This window comes from Palaemon carinicauda, chromosome 21 (assembly GCF_036898095.1).
Source record: "Palaemon carinicauda isolate YSFRI2023 chromosome 21, ASM3689809v2, whole genome shotgun sequence".
NCBI lineage: Eukaryota > Metazoa > Arthropoda > Malacostraca > Decapoda > Palaemonidae > Palaemon > Palaemon carinicauda.
This window is the reverse complement of record NC_090745.1, coordinates 124,335,268-124,354,219: the sequence shown is the minus strand read 5'-3', so window position 1 is coordinate 124,354,219 and position 18,952 is coordinate 124,335,268. Positions and strand designations below refer to the sequence as shown.

The window sequence follows — 18,952 nt, the reverse complement described above, 5'->3', positions numbered from 1 at the left end:
ACTTTCCATGAGTCATCTAATTTTCATTTCAATACTTCTACCCATAATTTTGGTACAGGCATTTTGAAAATACATTTGATGATTTTTTTTTTTTGGGGGGGGCAGTCATAAAAATTACATTCATAAATATTAGCATAGAATCAGGGAAACTGTTACAATCCCATCATTCTCCTTCTCAACTCTAAAATACTCACTTGCCTTTGGCTTGGGCATAAATACCAAAGTGACCAAGCAATCTGTTAAGAAAAAATTTCTAATAGCAGAAGACATCTATTTTTGAAAGGACTGAGATTTGTTTAAGAAATGAAAATTACTTTAACAATAGTTTTTTTTCTATTTCATGACCAATATCCACTAGCCTAGTGAAATTCCTCCTGATTAAATTTTTACTAGTATCCTCCTTTCTGTTATGTTCTGGTTCTATCATGAACTATTATAATACAAAGTTGACCTATTCTACCAGATGACTCAGTCACTCGCCGTCCAAAGGAAAAGGCATCCCTATTTACTTATGTGTTTGACAGCAATTTGAGTAATTCCTGTTTCCTTGATGCTAAACTAACTAGTTTAGCTTTCTGGTCTTGTGACCTTGGTGCTATTAGAGTTATCTTTCCTACTGATGAGTAATCCTGTAGGGGATAAGTACTGTCAGTACATCTCAAACGTTGTACTTTGGATTTTATTCAAGGACCTTTACAGCAGCCTTTTAGGCCCTAGCTGCTTTTTTTTTTTTAGCCTTCAACTATACTGTATCTCTGTTCCCATTAACTTTCTTCCATCTTAATGTCCAATATCTCATCTTTTACTCTATAGTACAACTTTGGGATTGCCTCCCCCAGTTATATTTGGGTGCTAAATGAACTCCTATGTCTCATATGCATAAATACAATTTAAAATTGATGAGTAAGAGGCATGGCTCATAATCTTTTTAGGAGATATGTCTAAACTACCTGAAAAAGTGATTTACAGTGCCAAGTTACTTGCCCTTACCATTTTTATTTCATAGCGAAGAACATTATTGATGTACTTTAAATCAAATATTTAACTAAGATATTGTAATAATAATATTAAATGTTGAAAGACAATAAGATAATCATTAAACAGCATGAACAATGATGATAATACACCTGTTTATAGGTTATTAATTTCTTAACTAATTTTGTAGATCTATGTTTAATATGTTGCATGATAGACCCTTATTAAAACTTGTCTTTTCTTACTTAGGCAGCATTAGATGAAATTGTTCCTCCTGATGGGAAAAAGTTGTGGCCTAAGCTAGCATCGAAGAGATTTTTGAACATGGTTAAAAACAAGGGACTTGTTGCTAAGGTCACTATGTTAAAGGTTGGTCTATGTGTACATCTAGTAAGAGCAAAATTCTGGCAGTTTAACAGTGTAGTCTTAAGGAGATTATCTTGAACCCTGCGTATTTCTTGCCAGAGTATTTTAGGCACTTAAATGTGATTGATACAATTTTTTTTTATTGATTATGCACACCATACTGGATTTTGATATAAATGCATGGTCTGTATGAAGTTATGTAAACTTGAAAGAAAAATTGGTGTTAATATTTGTTTCCACTTTGTTACTGTGGGAGAAAATAGTTTCTGATAATTTGTTTAAGCTTGAAACTTTTGCTTTTCCAGGAAAAAGTCTATATGGAGTTGTGGGACACTAGTGAAAAGGCTGATATAAATATAGCTGATGTCCTCATTGTAGAAGGATTAGCAGAGTCGAACAGACCCATAGATTGTGTAAACATGCTGTCTAAAAGATCGTCTTCTGATCAGAGTGAACCCCACACATCTAGTTACCAGAAGCCAAGAAAAGAAAACATAACACAAGAGACAGTGCCCGTACGCTTTCCTAAATGTGAGGTAGCCACTCCGGAGGAATCTAATAATTCCTTGAACCCCTTTCCCTCGGGTAGTGTTGTAGATGAGAGTGGTATTAGAAATTTGATGTGTGATAACAATGCTCCTTTTGGTACACTTGTGCCTGTCAATAAAAGCGGAATAAACTGTAACCAGAAAGAGTCACACTGTCCTAAGTTGGAAAGGGTAGACCTGGCATCTTATTGTAACTTTTCTAGCTTCACTCAATCAGATTTAATATTTAGTGATCCTCTCCTTCGTAAGGAAATATTTGATAAAGGTCAAGAAATTCAGCAGCTACATCTGCCATGTTCATTTCCTTATCACAGTGTAAAACAATATGAACCTGTTGCAACACAAGTTCTTCCTTCGAGTCTTATCAAGAGTGACAAGCAACATGATGAAATGCACATGTACCAACAAGATATGGATTTTCCCTCTCCCATAAATAGTCATGAATTGAGAGGAAGGTTACCTGATAGAACATCCTTGATTCCCTGCAAAAATGAAGAGTTGATTAGAGTTACTCCAAAAAGTAGTTCAGGACCAGCCCCTGTAAATGTATTGTCTCCTCAATCAACCAGTGTAAAGTATATTTCACCACCCCCAGGATTTGAACACTTGGGATTCGTACCTACATCTCTTTGTTCTTCCCAAGTACCAACTTCTGTACAAGAATCTGGATATATTGGCAGGTGAGTTTTAAAAAGTTTATTTAGTTTGAGTGGGATTTGTTTCCCTGCTGCAAGTATGGTTATACTGCACTTTTGTGAAGAGGATGTAAATATCTTCATTGCAATATTATTAGTTTCAAAGTTTATATGTAAAATCAAGACTTTGGATATATTTGTAGGTAAGTTATATAAAGTTTCTCTAATTTCAGTGGGATTTGGCTCCTTATTAAAAGTATGTTTGTACTGTATTGCACTATCTTGAAGAGTACTGTATGTAAATATCTTCAAGGCAACACAATTATTTTTCTAGTTTATTTGTTACATTATCATGGCTATATTTAGATAAAAGTCTCAATCTTTTCATTTGCTTGGTAGCAAATAAATTAAGAGATGCTTATTTTTTTAATCAGCACTAAATAATGGTAATGGTTATGGATCCTATCTTATTGAAAAAATAAGTCAAACTGTAATGAACTCATTATTGTTAAAACTATTTACTTTTGTGGATTTTGTCTAGGTTATAAAGAATCCTTTCAGTGCATGTTATATGTCATCATCATTGATTTTATGAAAGTCAGATTTTCCTCTTGTTGAGTTTCTGGTCAAATGAGTTCTCTACTATCTTATGCACTTTCTAGCTAAATTCTCATCTACTGTAGGTCTTAATTTATGCACCATATTCATAATTTTCTGGGTCTTTGTATTTGTTGTCACTTTGCTTCTTCTATACCCACTGCCTTTGTGACTACTATATGCGAAAAAGGATGAATTGATGTTAATTGTGAGAATACTGTATGGAACGAACCATTATGAGGCTGATGAGATCTGGAAAGGCAAAATCAAGCAGCTGATGCTACAAAGTTGCACATTTAAATGAGGTTTGAAGCAGAGTACTGGATGTTTCAGGAAAGGTAGAGCTGGGTGATTGATTTTACATTTAGTTGGTGCAACGAGAGAGCTGCTTTGCCAATTTTGCTAAAAAATATGCAAAAGCTCAGTTTTTATCCTAAACATAAAAATGCATGACAAAGTGCATAGTTAGTGGTTCCATCTATATCCTAATATTTTCTAAAGATGACTCATTTTTTTAGGATTTTGTTGACTCAAAGCAGGCTATATTGTAAATAGTGGATTTGCATAAAAAGATAAAAGGGATTTTGACGAAAGAAAAACCTATTTCTGGGCGAGGAACCTGTGTCGCTCCGTGAAATGCTCCTTATAGCACCATTTCTAAGGCGTAAATATTGCTAAATATACCAGAGAAAAAAAGATGCATGGAATGCCAGGAATAAACCCAGCTCGCTCACTCTAATGAGTGTCGGTATAGTAACTGGGGCGTGATAGAACCACGACCATAGGTCCCTCACCAGTTAGACCTCTCCTTCTTCAACATCCCCCGGAACTACGAGGTGACGATCTACACCCGACTGCTGCCTTCTACTACGACTATCCTCCCCTCACCCCTACCCCTCCCCACGCTCCCTCCCTCATTCCTCCTTAACACCAGCGAAGGTTCAGACGTGTTTTTCATAGCTCTGTGTTGTTTTGTGTTTTTGAAGATGTCCGACGTTTTGGAGATCCCTGATCCCAAGTTGAGTATTATATTTGTCTGTTTAGAATTTCTAGGTAGCGACACTCGTTAATTTAATAACCTTGTTGGTTTTTATCTCGTCTGCTTTGTTGACTTTCCCTTACAGGTGTGTATGCGGCCATTTTGGTGTCGCTTCATCGTGATCTCTTTGTTTTGTCTGACTTTCAATTAGTTCCTCATACTAATTGTAGTCTCATTATGTGTTCTGGACATCTAATTCAATGTTTTGGCATGATTTTGTCTTTTATTTAGGCTATTTGGACAGTGTTAGTTAGCCTACCTGGCCTTATTGAATAAATTTCGTTATTAGAAAATTATACTTTTGTAACCCAAATTTGAATCATATCTGCACTAGTCATGGTGAAACATGTATTAAAGTCTTGCAGCAATCCGTAGTAGTAAAATGAAGCATCAGTCAGACAGTTCCCATATTTATATAAAGATTTAAGCCTTTTTACCTGTGGATTGGATGGTTACATTTTTATACTAAATACCTTTTGAATAATTTTTATAAGAATTTAGTAAATCACAAAATAACATTTTGAAAAAGTAATTCCAGTTGTTTACTATTTAATTTTAGTTTAGTTTAATTTCTTTTGCAGCCATGTAAAGGAAGAAGAGACTGAGCACCGCACATTTCATAGTGTAGAGCTGGTGAAGACATCCGATTCTTACAGCTTCCATATATTAATGTTATATGGTACTCCATATGTGTTAGCAGCTGATATATCAAGGATATTGAAAAGCAATGAAAACCTTGATACTGCTCTTGATCAGAAAGGCTGGAAATTTCCAAGTATTTCAATCGGAAAATTTACAGATAAAGACCTGTATCATCAGCTGTTCAAGTTAGTAAAGATCTTGTGTTTGAAATGTTACTTTTTGAAGATGAAATTTATTTTCTCATGCAAACCTATTGCCCATAATTTAACCTATTCCATCGTTGGGAAATTTTCCTTGACACTTGTGTGTATGAATAAGAAAGTTGCTGTCAGCAGTCAGTTGGTGAGATCCATGGAGATTCAAGGGCTGATCAAACTGAAAGGTGGGAAATTGTATTATAGTAGTGGGTTTGTATGTAAAAACATCGGATCTTGATTGAAGATGCCTTACTTGATAGTTATACTGTTATAATGGTTTTTACAAGTGCATATTTTGATGTGATGCATTTTGCAATTCTGGAATTTGTAGGTAGGCCCTAAACATAAAGGGGACCATTTTTATGAATAGTACTTACCTGGCAGTTATATATATATAGCTGATATCTCTAAATCGGCAGAATTTTTCAAAACGAGGCAACCGCCTTGTGGTGGTTGGGAGGTAGGTGGTAACACCCGTCACAGGGTGGTCCAAGGAATCATTCCCGTGTCCAAGACTTCAGTTCATCTCTGCCGGCTGGATCGAAAACATCGTCGGTCCACCATTGAGAGTTTTTCGAATAATTTTCCCTTTTTCGCTTTTTTGGACTTCGTTTGGTGAAGTACACTGATTTAGGGTTTTGGCAATCGTGTTTTATTATTATTATTTACTTTGTTTATCATGAGTGATAACTTAATTTTCGTGTTTGTGCAAGTGATGTATGCAAGGTGAGGTTACCGAAAGTGTCGGTTGATCCTCACAGTTTGTATGCAGAGGTTTTGTTTGTGCACTATATTTTAGGTGCAAAGTTTTTAATCCTGATGACGGAAATACGTTCCGGCAACTCTATGACGTCACAGTCGTGTGACGTAATCTTCATGTATGTCTTGCAAATTCTCTTTACAGTATTTGTTTTATGCAAAGAATGGGAGGAATTCCACTTATATAAGTTTTTTTACTTTTAATGTAAATTTTTAAAGGAATATTTGTCCATTTGGTATTCGTTCTTTAAATCATCGATCTAATTTCATAGATTGAATAGAATTAGCGTAAGGTTAATTTACGCTGTTACTCGTTACTATCGGTGCAGTCCCAACATGCCTTGGTAGCGTTCTTTTCGATATGGGAATTAAAGTGTTAGCTATTATTCTCCAACAACAACACTATCTGGGAATTCTAGTTTTAGTAGCATTTTCATTTATATGTTCCTATTGTTTACATTTATATATATAGATACGTTATTGTTATATCTGTTCTTTTTATCATTACAACTCGCTTGTTTTTGAAAACCCTTTGAATTGATTGTGGATTACATTTGTTTTCCCTTTTTTCTGTTCATTTTAATCTTTAACGTATGACTTTCCCGGCGTTTGTATGTAACTACCGGGTAGGTATTTATGACATTTAATTTTACCGGTGGTTATATGTAACTACCGGGTGAGTGTCTTCAACATCTATTTTTAATCTCAACTCTTGCCCGGTGGTTTTTTCTTTTTGTGACCGCCGGGTAAGTATGTTTGAAAGTTTATTTTATTATGGAAATGTCAGTTTAATATTTTATAAAAATATTTTGTTACAGTTTATATAGCAAGTACTAGAGACGATTTTGCTTTCTCATTCAAGCCCGTGGCAGGAGAATAAGTTCTCTCACAACGGGCAGGACTAATTATGGTTTTTTGTGTAAGAGTTTAATAGTGCAAGTTTTCAGTGCTAAATTAGGCATTGGATTCTTTCAGCACAGGGACGTTGTTTTCCTAGCCTTAGACCTCTTCCAAGCTCCCCGGCCCATGGGAAAAGGAACGTTGATCAGCGAAAGGAAACGAGAGGCGTTAGCTCACGAGCAAACGCCCTCGCGAGCGTTCCTGTTAACGTTCCCAAGAATGCTCGCCCTTGCCATGGGAAAGCAAAGAGCGTTGAACGTTAAGATTCTTACACTGCTTTAGAGTTTTGCATTGCATCACTTTTGATTTTAATGGCAATACTTTGTCATAGATATTCGCTGCTAATATCAATGCTTACAAACCATCATTGACTCGGTTTTTGTCCCAGAGCGCCAGTTGGCCTTATGAACCCTCTGGTCGGAACCGAACGCGCCGAGCGGCATAATGAATATCATTTTGCCTTAACGCTTGGCGCTAAGTCTTTCAAGACAGGACGAATGCAGCCTCGTCTTTCAGGACTAATGCAGCCTCGTCTTTCAGGGCGAATGCAGCCTCGTCTTTCAGGACGAATGCTGCCTCGTCTTTCAGGACTAATGCAGCCTCGTCTTTCAGGGCGAATGCTGCCTCGTCTGTCAGGACGAATGCAGCCTCGTCTTTCAGGGCGAATGCAGCCTCGTCTTTCGGGGCGAATGCTGCCTCGTCTTTCAGGCTGCCTCGTCTTTCAGGACGAATGCAGCCTCGCCTTTCAGGGTGAATGCTGCCTCGTCTTTCAGGACGAATGCAGCCTCGTCTTTCAGGGCGAATGCAGCCTCGTCTTTCAGGGCGAATGGTGCCTCGTCTTTCAGGACTAATGCAGCTTCGTCTTTCAGGGCGAATGCTGCCTCGTCTTTCAGGACGAATGCAGCCTTGTCTTTCGGGGCGAATGCAGCCTCGTCTCTCAGGACGAATGCAGCCTCGTCTTTCAGGACGAATACAGCCTCGTCTTTCAGGGCGAGTGCAGCCTCGTCTTTCAGGGCAGCCTCGTCTTTCGGAGCGAGGGCAGCCTCGTCTTTCGGGGCGAGGGCAGCCTCGTCTTTCGGGGCGAGGGCAGCCTCGTCTTTCGGGGCGAGGGCAGCCTCGTCTTTCGGGGCGAGGGCAGCCTCGTCTTTCGGGGCGAGGGCAGCCTCGTCTTTCGGGGCGAGGGCAGCCTCGTCTTTCGGGGCGAGGGCAGCCTCGTCTTTCGGGGCGAGGGCAGCCTCGTCTTTCGGGGCGAGGGCAGCCTCGTCTTTAGGGGCGAGGGCAGCCTCGTCTTTAGGGGCGAGGGCAGCCTCGTCTTTCGGGACGAGGGCAGCCTCGTCTTTCGGGACGAGGGCAGCCTCGTCTTTCGGGACGAGGGCAGCCTCGTCTTTCGGGACGAGGGCAGCCTCGTCTTTCGGGACGTGGGCAGCCTCGTCTTTCGGGACGTGGGCAGCCTCGTCTTTCGGGACGAGGGCAGCCTCGTCTTTCGGGACGAGGGCAGCCTCGTCTTTCGGGACGAGGGCAGCCTCGTCTTTCGGGACGAGGGCAGCCTCGTCTTTCGGGACAAGGGCAGCCTCGTCTTTCAGGATGATAGGACGATCGCCACCTTGTCCTTTCAGGGTGACGCCACGTCTTATAAGATCTTTGTCAAGGATGACTTTAGTGATCACTTTTCTCCTGTTGAATTGTTTGAGGTTAACAGAAGGAGAGGATCCTAAGTTCTGTTGCTCCATGTTCCCCACCCTCTGAGTTTTCACGTGGTCATTAATGGAGCTTTAAGAATATATTAATTTTTGTTTCTTAAAACAGAAACCTTTGATAACTAACAACAGTAGGAGCCAGACTTTGCTACTTCTGGCGAGCCTGGGAGAGGAGAGGAGCAGACCTTTGGTCCGTGCTTTTACTAGGATGGATGCGAAATCTTTTTCCTAGTGAATCATCCTTTGTTAGTTACTCCGATAAGACTTTTCTACCTAACCGACTTTGCAACTTCAATGTCTCTCTTTTGGGAGAGGGAGTCTTTTGTCCGGTCCTGGACGTAAATGCTCTTTACGCCTTCGTTCAGAAGTCAAAGTTCTCCATGGAGACATCAAAATCTTTGAAGAAGAGGGGAGCAGACCTTTGGTCAGTACTTCTTCTGAAGGAGGATTACTTTTTCCTTTTATAGGGAAACCTCCTTTAGTTTTTAGCTACAACGATTCTCTCTCCCAGTTCTAGAGAGGAGTCTAAGTGGCAGGCTATGCAATCAAACTTTATCTGAGGTTTGTTTACAAGGAAGAACGGGTGTAGAATGGGTCCGTTTCGGGCGTGTGTTTTGGTCTCAGCTCCGCCCCTCTCATGTTCACGTAACTTTTGCTTTATGTAGCGGAATACTGCTCTCTGGAGAAATCAGAGCGTCCCTGTATCTGGATTTTTAGATAACGTTGAGCCTATCAAATAATTAGGTCTTCCTGTCAACAAGAAGAGTCTTCTGACACCAGGACGCTCAGCACCTTGTCTTTTAGAACGTTCAGCGTCTTGCTCTGTTAACCTCTTGGCTCCACGTCTTACAGGCTCCACGTCTTACAGGACTTTTGGCACCACGTCTTACAGGACTATCGGCGCCTCGTCTTACAGGACGATCGGCGACTCGTCTTTCAGGACGCTTGATGTCGAAGTTCTAGCATGAGGCATGACTTTGAACATGAGAATCTAGGACTTCGTGATGACACTAGTCGAATCGTGTGTCGAGATGAAGGACGCCTTCGTTCTGATTTCTTGGATCTAGAAAGGAGGTTTGTTCTAGGGCAAGAAACATCGGGGCAAACATGCTCAGCAGGAAGAGACTTGTTTTTCCCTCAGAATGGTCTCTCAACCCGCAAGTCTGTCAGTCTCTGGATGTTGTGGGGCAGACCTGTAACAGACCTTTTTAAATATTAAACTTAGCCGGTGAATATATAATAGCTGACGTCTCCGACGGCTCGACAGATTCCAAAAACTCGCGAGCGATCGCCGTGAAGGTTGCGGGTGTGACCACCAGCGCCGACTATCGGCCAGATACCGCATATACTTGTCGATTTCTCCAGTTCTTCTCTGTCGGTCTTGTCGACAAGTTGGTTCCGCTCGCTTTATGACCTCGAGTTTTCGACCGAATTGGTGAAGTACTTGGTTTTGGTTTTATTGCTTTCGCCATGTTGGATTATTCAATACTATCTTCAAAAGAAATGCTTTTGAAAGGAGAGGAAAAGTGTTTTGCCCTTGCTTTTTTTTTTAATCTCTGGTTTTTCCATAGAGAAAAAATGGCCGACCCTTCCCTCAGTGTACGGAAGTGTGTTAAAGGCTTTTAGTAATTATTTTATCACTTTATAAATTATTGTTGATATTTATAGATTTACCTCTATATATTTTATATTTTATATCTCACCCGCCTTTATTAGGCCTCTTCGATTAGCTTTCCATTTATACTAAACATCAAGATAAATTTTATGTTTTTGTTTATATGCGGCCTTTACCTATTCTTTGTAGGCGGTCCTAACTTGGAAAACGAAGTTAAACAACGTTGAGCCCATTCAACTTTTATTTTTGTTTAGTTTAAAACAGTTGCTCTGTAAGAGTGATGAGATGAATATTTTTTAGAAAATATTTTAAGAAATATATTCTTTGAATAGTTTTCGTGCTGTTTTTTCAAAGATGAACTAACGTTTGGTTTATTTATGCTACGCAGTTTGCGCTCTATCGTTACGATAGAGAAAGAGAGAATCACGGTTTCACTTTGCAGAAAGAGTGAATCGATTTTGACGTTTTGTTCATTCTTCTTTCAAACTGAAGTGTTTTAGATACTAATTTAAAGGAACTTGTTAATTTTCAATTTCTTAGTCCTTTCAGTTTTTTCCTTTAGTCAAATAACCTGTTATTGACGAAGGGTGAGTGGCCATTCTCTTGCGAGGGACAAGAGAGAGAGAGAGAAAGAGAGAACGATCCGATCTTTATTCTCGTCCCAAGTCTCTGTACAAGGAGTTTGGGAGCGAGTAACGTTCTCGATTCAGTTTTTTACTCTCGTCCCAAGTCTCTGTACGGGGAGAGAGGATAAAACGTTTTAGTTTTTATTCTCGTCCCAAGGCACTGTACGGTGAGAGATTGAAAACGTAGTCCTTAGTGAACATGTGTTTAGTCTCCTCCCCAGTCACTGATCTTTTTAACTTTATATATTTCCGTTTTATTCGATATATATGTATATGTTTATTGATTTTTGCATGTGTGTTTCATTTTGTACTAATGTGCTTACATTATACGACTCATTTCGCAATTCTAACCTTTTGATGTAAGAGAGAATTGCGTGCTTCAGGTAGAAATCAGTTTTATTCATGTCTAATGTGAAATTATTAAAAAATGCGTTATCAGTGAAGTAAGTGCAAAAAACATGTTCTGTGTTGCGGAGGGTTCGTTTGTTCGTGCTTGTCACTTGCCTAGTCCGAGACCTCTTTCAGGCTCCCCTGCACCAGGGAGAAGGAATGTCGTAGGACCTAAGGGAGTGAGGAGTGTAAACCAACGAACAGACGTTCCCTCAAAGGTATCAGACGTTGCTCGGCAAGCACGTCCTTGCCATAAGACAGGAGAGACGAAGTTTTTCCTCGTCTTCCGATGATTCGTCTCTTTAAAAGCCTGGGCGTAAAGTTACGAGACGGTTGAAACGTTTATTAGTTCCTTCAGAACAAGTTCAACGTCCTAGCTGTAGTCATAATAAGAGTCCCGTTCATAGCGATGACGTTCATGTACAGACGTTTCTGCCACAGACTCGACGTGACGTTGAGCGGTAGACACCGTAGACACAACGTGACATCGAGTGTCAATCACCGTAGTCTCGATATAGCATCGATCAGCAGTCACTGCTGTTTACTACGTGACGTTTGAACGTCAGCCACCGCAGTCACAGGTTGATCCGAAGTTAAGTGTTTTGCAAGATATGCTGTTAAAGCTTTCTTCTTCAATAGAAGCTTTCGATCCTGTTCCTGTGCGAAAGGATCCTTTGCTTTTTGTACGTCACGGTTCTGGGATACGTGATTCGGGTCTTCAACCTTCTAGACGAGCTTTGTTACGCCACGCTGACGTTATCTCTAGTGACAGCTTTGCTGTTAAGCGAGATGCGGAGCATAAATCTCGATGTAACTTTGATCGCTTTGAACGTCAGCCACCGCAGTCGCAGCGTGACGTTGAGATGCAGACACCGCAGACACGACGTGACGTTGAGCGGTAGACACCGTAGGCATGACGTGACGTCGAGGGTCAGTCATCGTAGTCACGATATAGCATCGAACAGCAGTCACCGCTGTTACTACGGGACGTTTGAACGTCAGTTACTTCTGTCACGATGTGTAGTAGAATAACATTCTCTGCGGTCACAACGTGACATCGACCCTCCAACTTTAACTTCTGTTCATATACAAGTTGATGTAGCCTGTCAGGCTTTTCCTTCACGTCGTTCTGAATATAAATCTCCTCGCAAGACTTTAGATTTATCAGATGATGTGCCTTCTGAAGAAGTTGATGACCCCCTTTCAACTAATGTACCTTTGGGGAGTCATTCAGAAGAGGAGTAACCTAGGGTGGTCCAACAATCCCTTGTATTTTAATTATGAATTTCTTTAGTGAAATTTTGTCCTATTCGTTTTGTAACGGCTGCTCCGCCGTCTAAGTTTACTCTTGGCATGACTTTCTTCGACTCCTACTTTTACGAAGTCAGTTCTCTCTTGTTCTTCCAAGAGGGCCATGCTCTTACTGGGAGACTGGTTGGAATCCAGGAGAAGTTTAGGAAAGTCTGCTTTTGCTTTTCCTCCTTCTTAATTAGCTTCTCGCTCGGGCATCTGGTGTGACACAGGAGAAGCTCGAGGAGAAGTTCTCGGCTTGGGAGTACCTGCCTCTGCCCAGGGAGACTTCTTAAGCCTTGTGGACTCTCCTCGTCGTCTAGCCATGAGACGCTCCAAGATTTTATGGTCGGCTTCAGAGCTAGACCATCTCCTGTTAGGAGTTTTTTCGAGCGTTTGAAGTTTTTATTTGTTGGATTGGTCCCTGGGAGCCTTAAGTAAGAAGGTCTCTCCAGCTGTCAATGTATTGCTGTACAATTATGTCATGCATGAACAAGGCTATCAGGGATGGCTCCAATGATCTGGCAGCCACGTTCACTGCAGGAACAAGGCTATCAGGGATGGCTCCAATGATCTGGCAGCCACGTTCACTGCAGGAGTACTTAAGATGTAAGTGCGCTCAATGTGTTCATTGTCAAGACAAACTTCACGATGAAGACTACCAAATCTGTCTTGGCAGCAGTAAGGGAAGGCGACTGGATGGTCTCTCTCGACCTTCAGGATGCATACTTCCACATCCCGATTCATCCAAACTTTCAACAACATCTGAGGTTTGTGGACGGGAAAGTAATGTACCAATTTCGAGCACTGTACTTCGGCCTCATTCCTGCTCCTCTTGTTTTTACAAGGCCCTTGCAAAATGTAGCAAGCTTTCTACATTTTTTGAGGATTCAGAGCCTCCCTTTATTTTGACAACTGGCTAATCAGGGCGTCGTCATTAAATCGCTGTCTGGAGAGCCTCTAATGGACATTAGACCTAACCAAGGAGCTAGGTCTCATAGTGAACGTAGAGAAATCGTAACTTACAGTACCCCATCCCAGACTATTCTTTATTTGGGAATGGAGTTACAGTGTCGGATTTTTCGGGCCTTTTCGTCTCCCACAAGAATGGAACAAGCTCTGTTAAAAGTCCTTCACTTGCAAGAGAAAAACAGTTGCTCTGTAAGAGTTTGAACTAGCCTCGTGGGAACTCTTTCATCGCTGGAGTAGTTTATCTCTCTGGGGAGACTCAACCTTTGCCCTCTCCAATTTCACCTAAACCATTGGAACAAGGAGAAGGGCTTAGAGAGTATCTCTTTCCCAATCTCCAACTCAGTCTAGACATGTCTGACTTGGTGGGACAGCAACATCAGACTTCGAGAAGGTCTTTCTCTTGCGATCAAGAACCCAAACCATGTGTTGTATTCAGATGCATCGGATTTGGGTTAGGGAGCTCCACTGGACAGTCTGGAATGCTCGGGTCTTTGGTCCACGGATCAGAAGGAACTCCATTTAAGGCAAGTAACATCCCTCCTTTGGCGAGATTTGTGCAAGGAAAAATGAATGTCTTGGCGGACTGCCTCAGCAGAAGAGGACAAGTCATCTCCATGGAGTGGACGTTGCACAAGACTGTGTGCGAGAAGCTATGGATGACATGGGGTCAACCCACCATAGATCTTTTTGCGACTTCACTGACAAAGAGGCTCTTGACTTACTGCTTTCCAGTTCCAGATCCAGAGGCAGCCCACATAGACGCTTTCCTGCTGGACTGGTCTCACCTGGACGTTTATGCCTTTCCACCTTTCAAGATCCTAAACAAGGTGCTGCAGAAGTTCACCTCTCACGAAGGGACCAGGTTGATGTTGGTTGCTCCACGCTGGCCCGCAAGAGAGTGGTTCACAGAGGTACTTCTATGGCTGGTAGACGTTCCAAGAAGTCTGCCGTTGCGGATGGATCTCTTGCGACAGCCTCACGTAAAGAGATTTCATCAAAGCCTCCCCACGCTTCGTCTAACTGCCCTCAGACTATCGAAAGACTCTCTTGAGCTCGAGGGTTTTCGAAGGAGGCAGCTAGAGCGATCACGAGGGCTAGAAGATCCTCTACCATCAGGATCTATCAGTCGAAATGGGAGGTATTTAGAGACTGGTGCAAGTCCTCCTCTATTTCCTCTTCCAAGTGCCTCTGTAGCGCAGATTGCGGATTTTCTGCTTTATCTGAGAAACGGTCGCTCCCTCTCTGCATCCACCATTAAAGGCTACAGAAGCATGTTAGCTTCTGTTTTCAGGCATAGGGGTTTGGATCTTTCTAATAACAAAGATCTCCAAGACCTGCTTAAGTCTTTCGAGACTTCCAAGGAGCGTCATATTTCGACTCCTGCTTGGAACTTGGACTTGGTCCTACGGTTCCTTATGTCAAACAGGTTTGAACCATTAAATTCAGCCTCCCTGAAGGATCTTACCCTCAAGACACTTTTTTTTGGTGTGCTTGGCTTCGGCTAAAAGGGTTAGTGAGATACATGCTTTTAGCAAGAACATCGGCTTCTCCACTAATAAAGCAGTATGCGCTCTTCAACTTGGTTTTTTTGGCCAAGAATGGACTTCCGTCTCGTCCTTGGCCTAAATCATTTGATATCCCCAGTCTTTCTGAGATTGTGGGGAATGAAGTTGAAAGAGTGCTGTGCCCCGTTAGAGCTCTTAAATTTTATTTATCCAGAGCTAAACCGCTACGAGGTTGTTCAGAGGCTTTATGGTGCTCCGTTAAAAAGCCCTCTTTGCCCATGTCTAAGAATGCGTGGTCTTATTTTATTAGACTTTTGATTCGGGAGGCACACTCTCATTTAAGTGAGAAGGATCGTATTTTACTTAAAGTCAAGGCTCATGAAGTCAGAGCGATAGCAACTTCAGTAGCGTTTAAGCAAAATAGATCCATTAAAAGTATTATGGACGCGACCTTTTGGAGAGGCAAGTCGGTATTCGCTTCATATTACTTGAAAGATGTCCAGACTCTATGAGGACTGCTACACACTGGGACCATTCGTAGCAGCGAGTGCAGTAGTGGGTGAAGGCTCTACCACTACATTCCCTTAATCCCAATATCCTTTTAATCTACTCTTGAAATTTTTAATCTTATTTTGGGTTGTACGGGAGACTAAGAAGTCTTTCGCAATCTTTTTGATTTGGCGGGTGGTCAAAATGTTGTTTCTTGAGAGCGCCCAGATTAAGGGTATTGATGAGGTCCTGTTATAGGGGTGTTCGCCCTGGATATAACAGCTCCTGGGAGTCTTTCAGCATCCTGAGAGGATGGCTGGGCTTCGTGAGGAAAGCAGACTAATGAGGCAAAGTAATCATCAGAGTCAGCTTCCTTACCAGGTACCTATACTTAAGTTGGTTTTTTATGAAATAATTGTCAAAAAACTCTTGAGCATATACGCCTTTATTGTATTAATACTGGTCTCTACCCACCACCATGGGTGTGAATCAGCTATTATATATTCACCGGCTAAGTTTAATATTTAAAAATGATATTTTGATTATAAAATAAATTTTTGAATATACTTACCCGGTGAATATATAAATTAAAGGCCCTTCCTTCCTCCCCGATAGAGACCCAGCGGACTGAGAAGAACTGGAGAAATTGACAAGTATATGCGGTATCTGGCCGATAGTCGGCGCTGGTGGTCACACCCGCAACCTTCACGGCGATCGCTCGCGAGTTTTTGGAATCTGTCGAGACGTCGGAGACGTCAGCTATTATATATTCACCGGGTAAGTATATTCAAAAAGTTATTTTATAATCAAAATATAATTTTTGCCTCCAACTGGAAGAAGAGGATCCCCTACATCTGCTCCCTAGTCCCGGACGAGGAAGCTGTAGCAGTGGACTCCTTCCTGATGGATTGGACGGGGGTGGACATGTTTGCGTTGCCCTCGTTCGAGATCATCAATCTGGTCTTCAGGAAATTCGCTCTCCTCGATTCGGGGCGAATGATCCTAGCGGCTCCATTCTGGCCTGCTAGGGAATGGTTTTCGGAAGTGATGGGCATGTTGATGGACTCCCCAAGAAGACTTCGGCAAGTCCAGATCTTCTCAAACAGCCCCACTTCGAGAGGTATCATCTTACCCCCCTTGCTGTCAACTGACTTCCTTCAGACTGACTAGAAGCTTGTCAGATCTCGAGGCTTTTCGGCACAAGCGACGAAATCTATCGCCAGAGCAAGGAGGATCTCTTCACAAAGAGTCTACCAATCTAGGTGGGAGACCTTTAGAGCTTGGTGCAGGCGGCACAAGTTTCCTCATCCACTACCTCTCTGACCCAGATTGCAGACTTCTTCTTGTACCACAGACAGGATGCTAAGCTGGCTGTATCTACCATCAATGGATACAGCAGTATGCTCTCCGCCGTCTTTAGGCATAGAGGCCTAGAGTTGTCCCAAAATCAAGGTTTGCAGGACCTCATTGGGTCTTTTCAGACGACGTAATAGGTACTCTTAAACCTGGATGTGGTGTTTAAGTTACTGTGCTCCAAGAAATTTGAACCTATCTCGCTACCCTCTCTTCGGGTTGTAGCGAAGAAAACCCTCTCCCTTATGACTCTAGCGAATGCCAAGAGGTCAGCGAAGTCCAGGCGATTGGGAAGAGGGTGAGCTTCAATTAGGATAGGGCAGTTTGTGCCTTAAGGTTCATCTTTCTTGTAAAGAGCGAGAACCCTTCGTAACCCTGTCCTACGACATTTGATGTCATTAACCTCACGAACCTAGTGGATCGAGAGAAGGAAAGACTCCTCTGCCCAGTTAGGTCCCTCAAAGTTTTTTGGCTCACACTATGAACGTGAGCTGTGCATCCAACTTGTTATGGTGTTCAGTGAAAGATCCGCCAAAAACCCCTGTCTAAGTATGCTTTGTCCTTTTTCCTGAGGGAGAAAATTAGGGAAGCCCACCTCTTATGTGAGGAGGAACACTTCGCCCTGTTGAAATTACGGGCTCACGAAGTGAGAGCCATTGCTACCTCTCTGGCATATCAGGAATATATGTTAGTTAGGCTATTCATGGATGCTATTTTCTGGAGGAGCAACTCTGTCTTCACTTCTCATTAACTTAGAGAGGTGAGAGTAGACTTTGGCAAGTGCTATACCTTGGGCCCATACATAGCTGCGGTTTCTGTATTAGGCAAAGGAGTTAACAACCCCACTCAACCTTGGTTTATATGCATGTATGAGGGTTTGTGTTTTTATGATAGTCTGAGGACTTCGTCTTGTGGTGTGGTTCCCTCAGTCTAGATAGATAGTTTATGTCTATGTTGCAGGGTTAGGTGGTTAGTTTTAGTAAGGTTGCAGTTTTTATTATATGGGGCGAAGGTAGTTTCTGAAGTCTAGTCAAGTTGTTGGTCTTATCCCTTTGACAGACTCGATTGAGTTTTTTGCAGCTTTGCAGGCTTACTCCTGGATAAATTCTCCTAAGGGAAAGCCACTCTAAAGGCTGTACCTTTGAATCAGCTACCTTAGCAGGCAAGGAATCAAGGTGTTTTTATCTCCTACAACTCTTTTGTTGTTTCCCCAACGATGTTTACTGTCTGTTTCCCTCCTCCAAATGTGTGAATCAGCTATATATATATAACTGCCAGGTAAGTACTATTCATAAAAATTGAGTTTTTATGATAAAACAAAGTTTTTCAATATTAAACTTACCCGATAATCATGTAGCTGTCAACTCCGTTGCCCGACAGAATTCTATGGAGGGATACGCCAGCTATCACAATACTAGAAGGGGGTGTACTTACCAGCGCCACCTGTGGCCAGGTACTCAAGTACTTCTTGTTGACACCTCCTCAATTATTCCTCTGTCGTGCTTCCGGCAAGACGTTCTGGGATACGCTTATGTTCTTGGAGTATTTTCACGACTTTGGTGAAGTATTTCTCTTTGATTTCGGCTGTCGCTTTACTGGAAACTTCTATATTAGCTTAGTTAGCTTTTGGAATTAATTTGATTAATTATGGTGACGAAGAGAGTATGAACTCTCTTTCACCTTTAAATGGCCGACCCTTCCCTTAGACGGAAGTGTTGGTGTCTAAGAGAGTATAGACTCTCTTTCTTAATTTTGCTTAACAAAAGTTATAGATTTATTTTATATCTCTCCGCCTCTTATAGGCCTCTTCGATTAACTTCCTTTTATTATAAACTTATTAAAATTAATTTTTATATTTGTTTATATTCGACCTTCCTAATAGTAGGCGGTCTTTTCTTGGTATCGAAGTTAATTAACATTGAGCCCGTCATTTTGGTTTTACCTGTTAACATATTATGCTATTTTAATGTCTTTGAAAGAATTTCTTTGATAGTCTCGTACTGTTTTCAAAGTTGAACTAACGTTTTGTTTTGTCTCTGCAGTTGTTGACGTTCAGAACGTTCAACTTGCGCTCTATCGTTACGATAGAGAAAGAATTTTCACGGTTTCACGTTGCAGTAAGAGTAACCGTGTCTAGCGTTTGTTCATTCTTTCTTAACTTAATGGTTTTAATCCTAATAAAGGAACTTTTCATTTTGGGAAATATTTCAGTTTTTTCCTTTAACAATAATATGTTTTAACGATATATATGATTGGGCTCTTCTCTCAGGTTCTAAGTCAAGAGAGAGAGAGAGAGAGAGAGATAGAGACGGAGGGAGAAAGAGGAGGATAAACGTTTCATTCAAGCGAGTAACGTT

General features: G+C 41.6%; 1 protein-coding gene across 4 annotated transcripts in view; it reads left to right on the top strand.

The window, feature by feature from the left end:
• LOC137615478 (uncharacterized) overlaps positions 1–18,952 on the top strand; it is a 192,594-nt gene that overhangs the window by 124,521 nt on the left and 49,121 nt on the right. For all 4 annotated transcript variants that reach the window (XM_068345391.1, XM_068345387.1, XM_068345389.1 and 1 more), the window contains 3 exons: positions 1,225–1,344; positions 1,647–2,569; positions 4,742–4,987. In XM_068345391.1, coding sequence (XP_068201492.1) covers positions 1,225–1,344; positions 1,647–2,569; positions 4,742–4,987 — 1,289 coding nt within the window. The remainder of the gene's footprint in view (positions 1–1,224; positions 1,345–1,646; positions 2,570–4,741; positions 4,988–18,952) is intronic.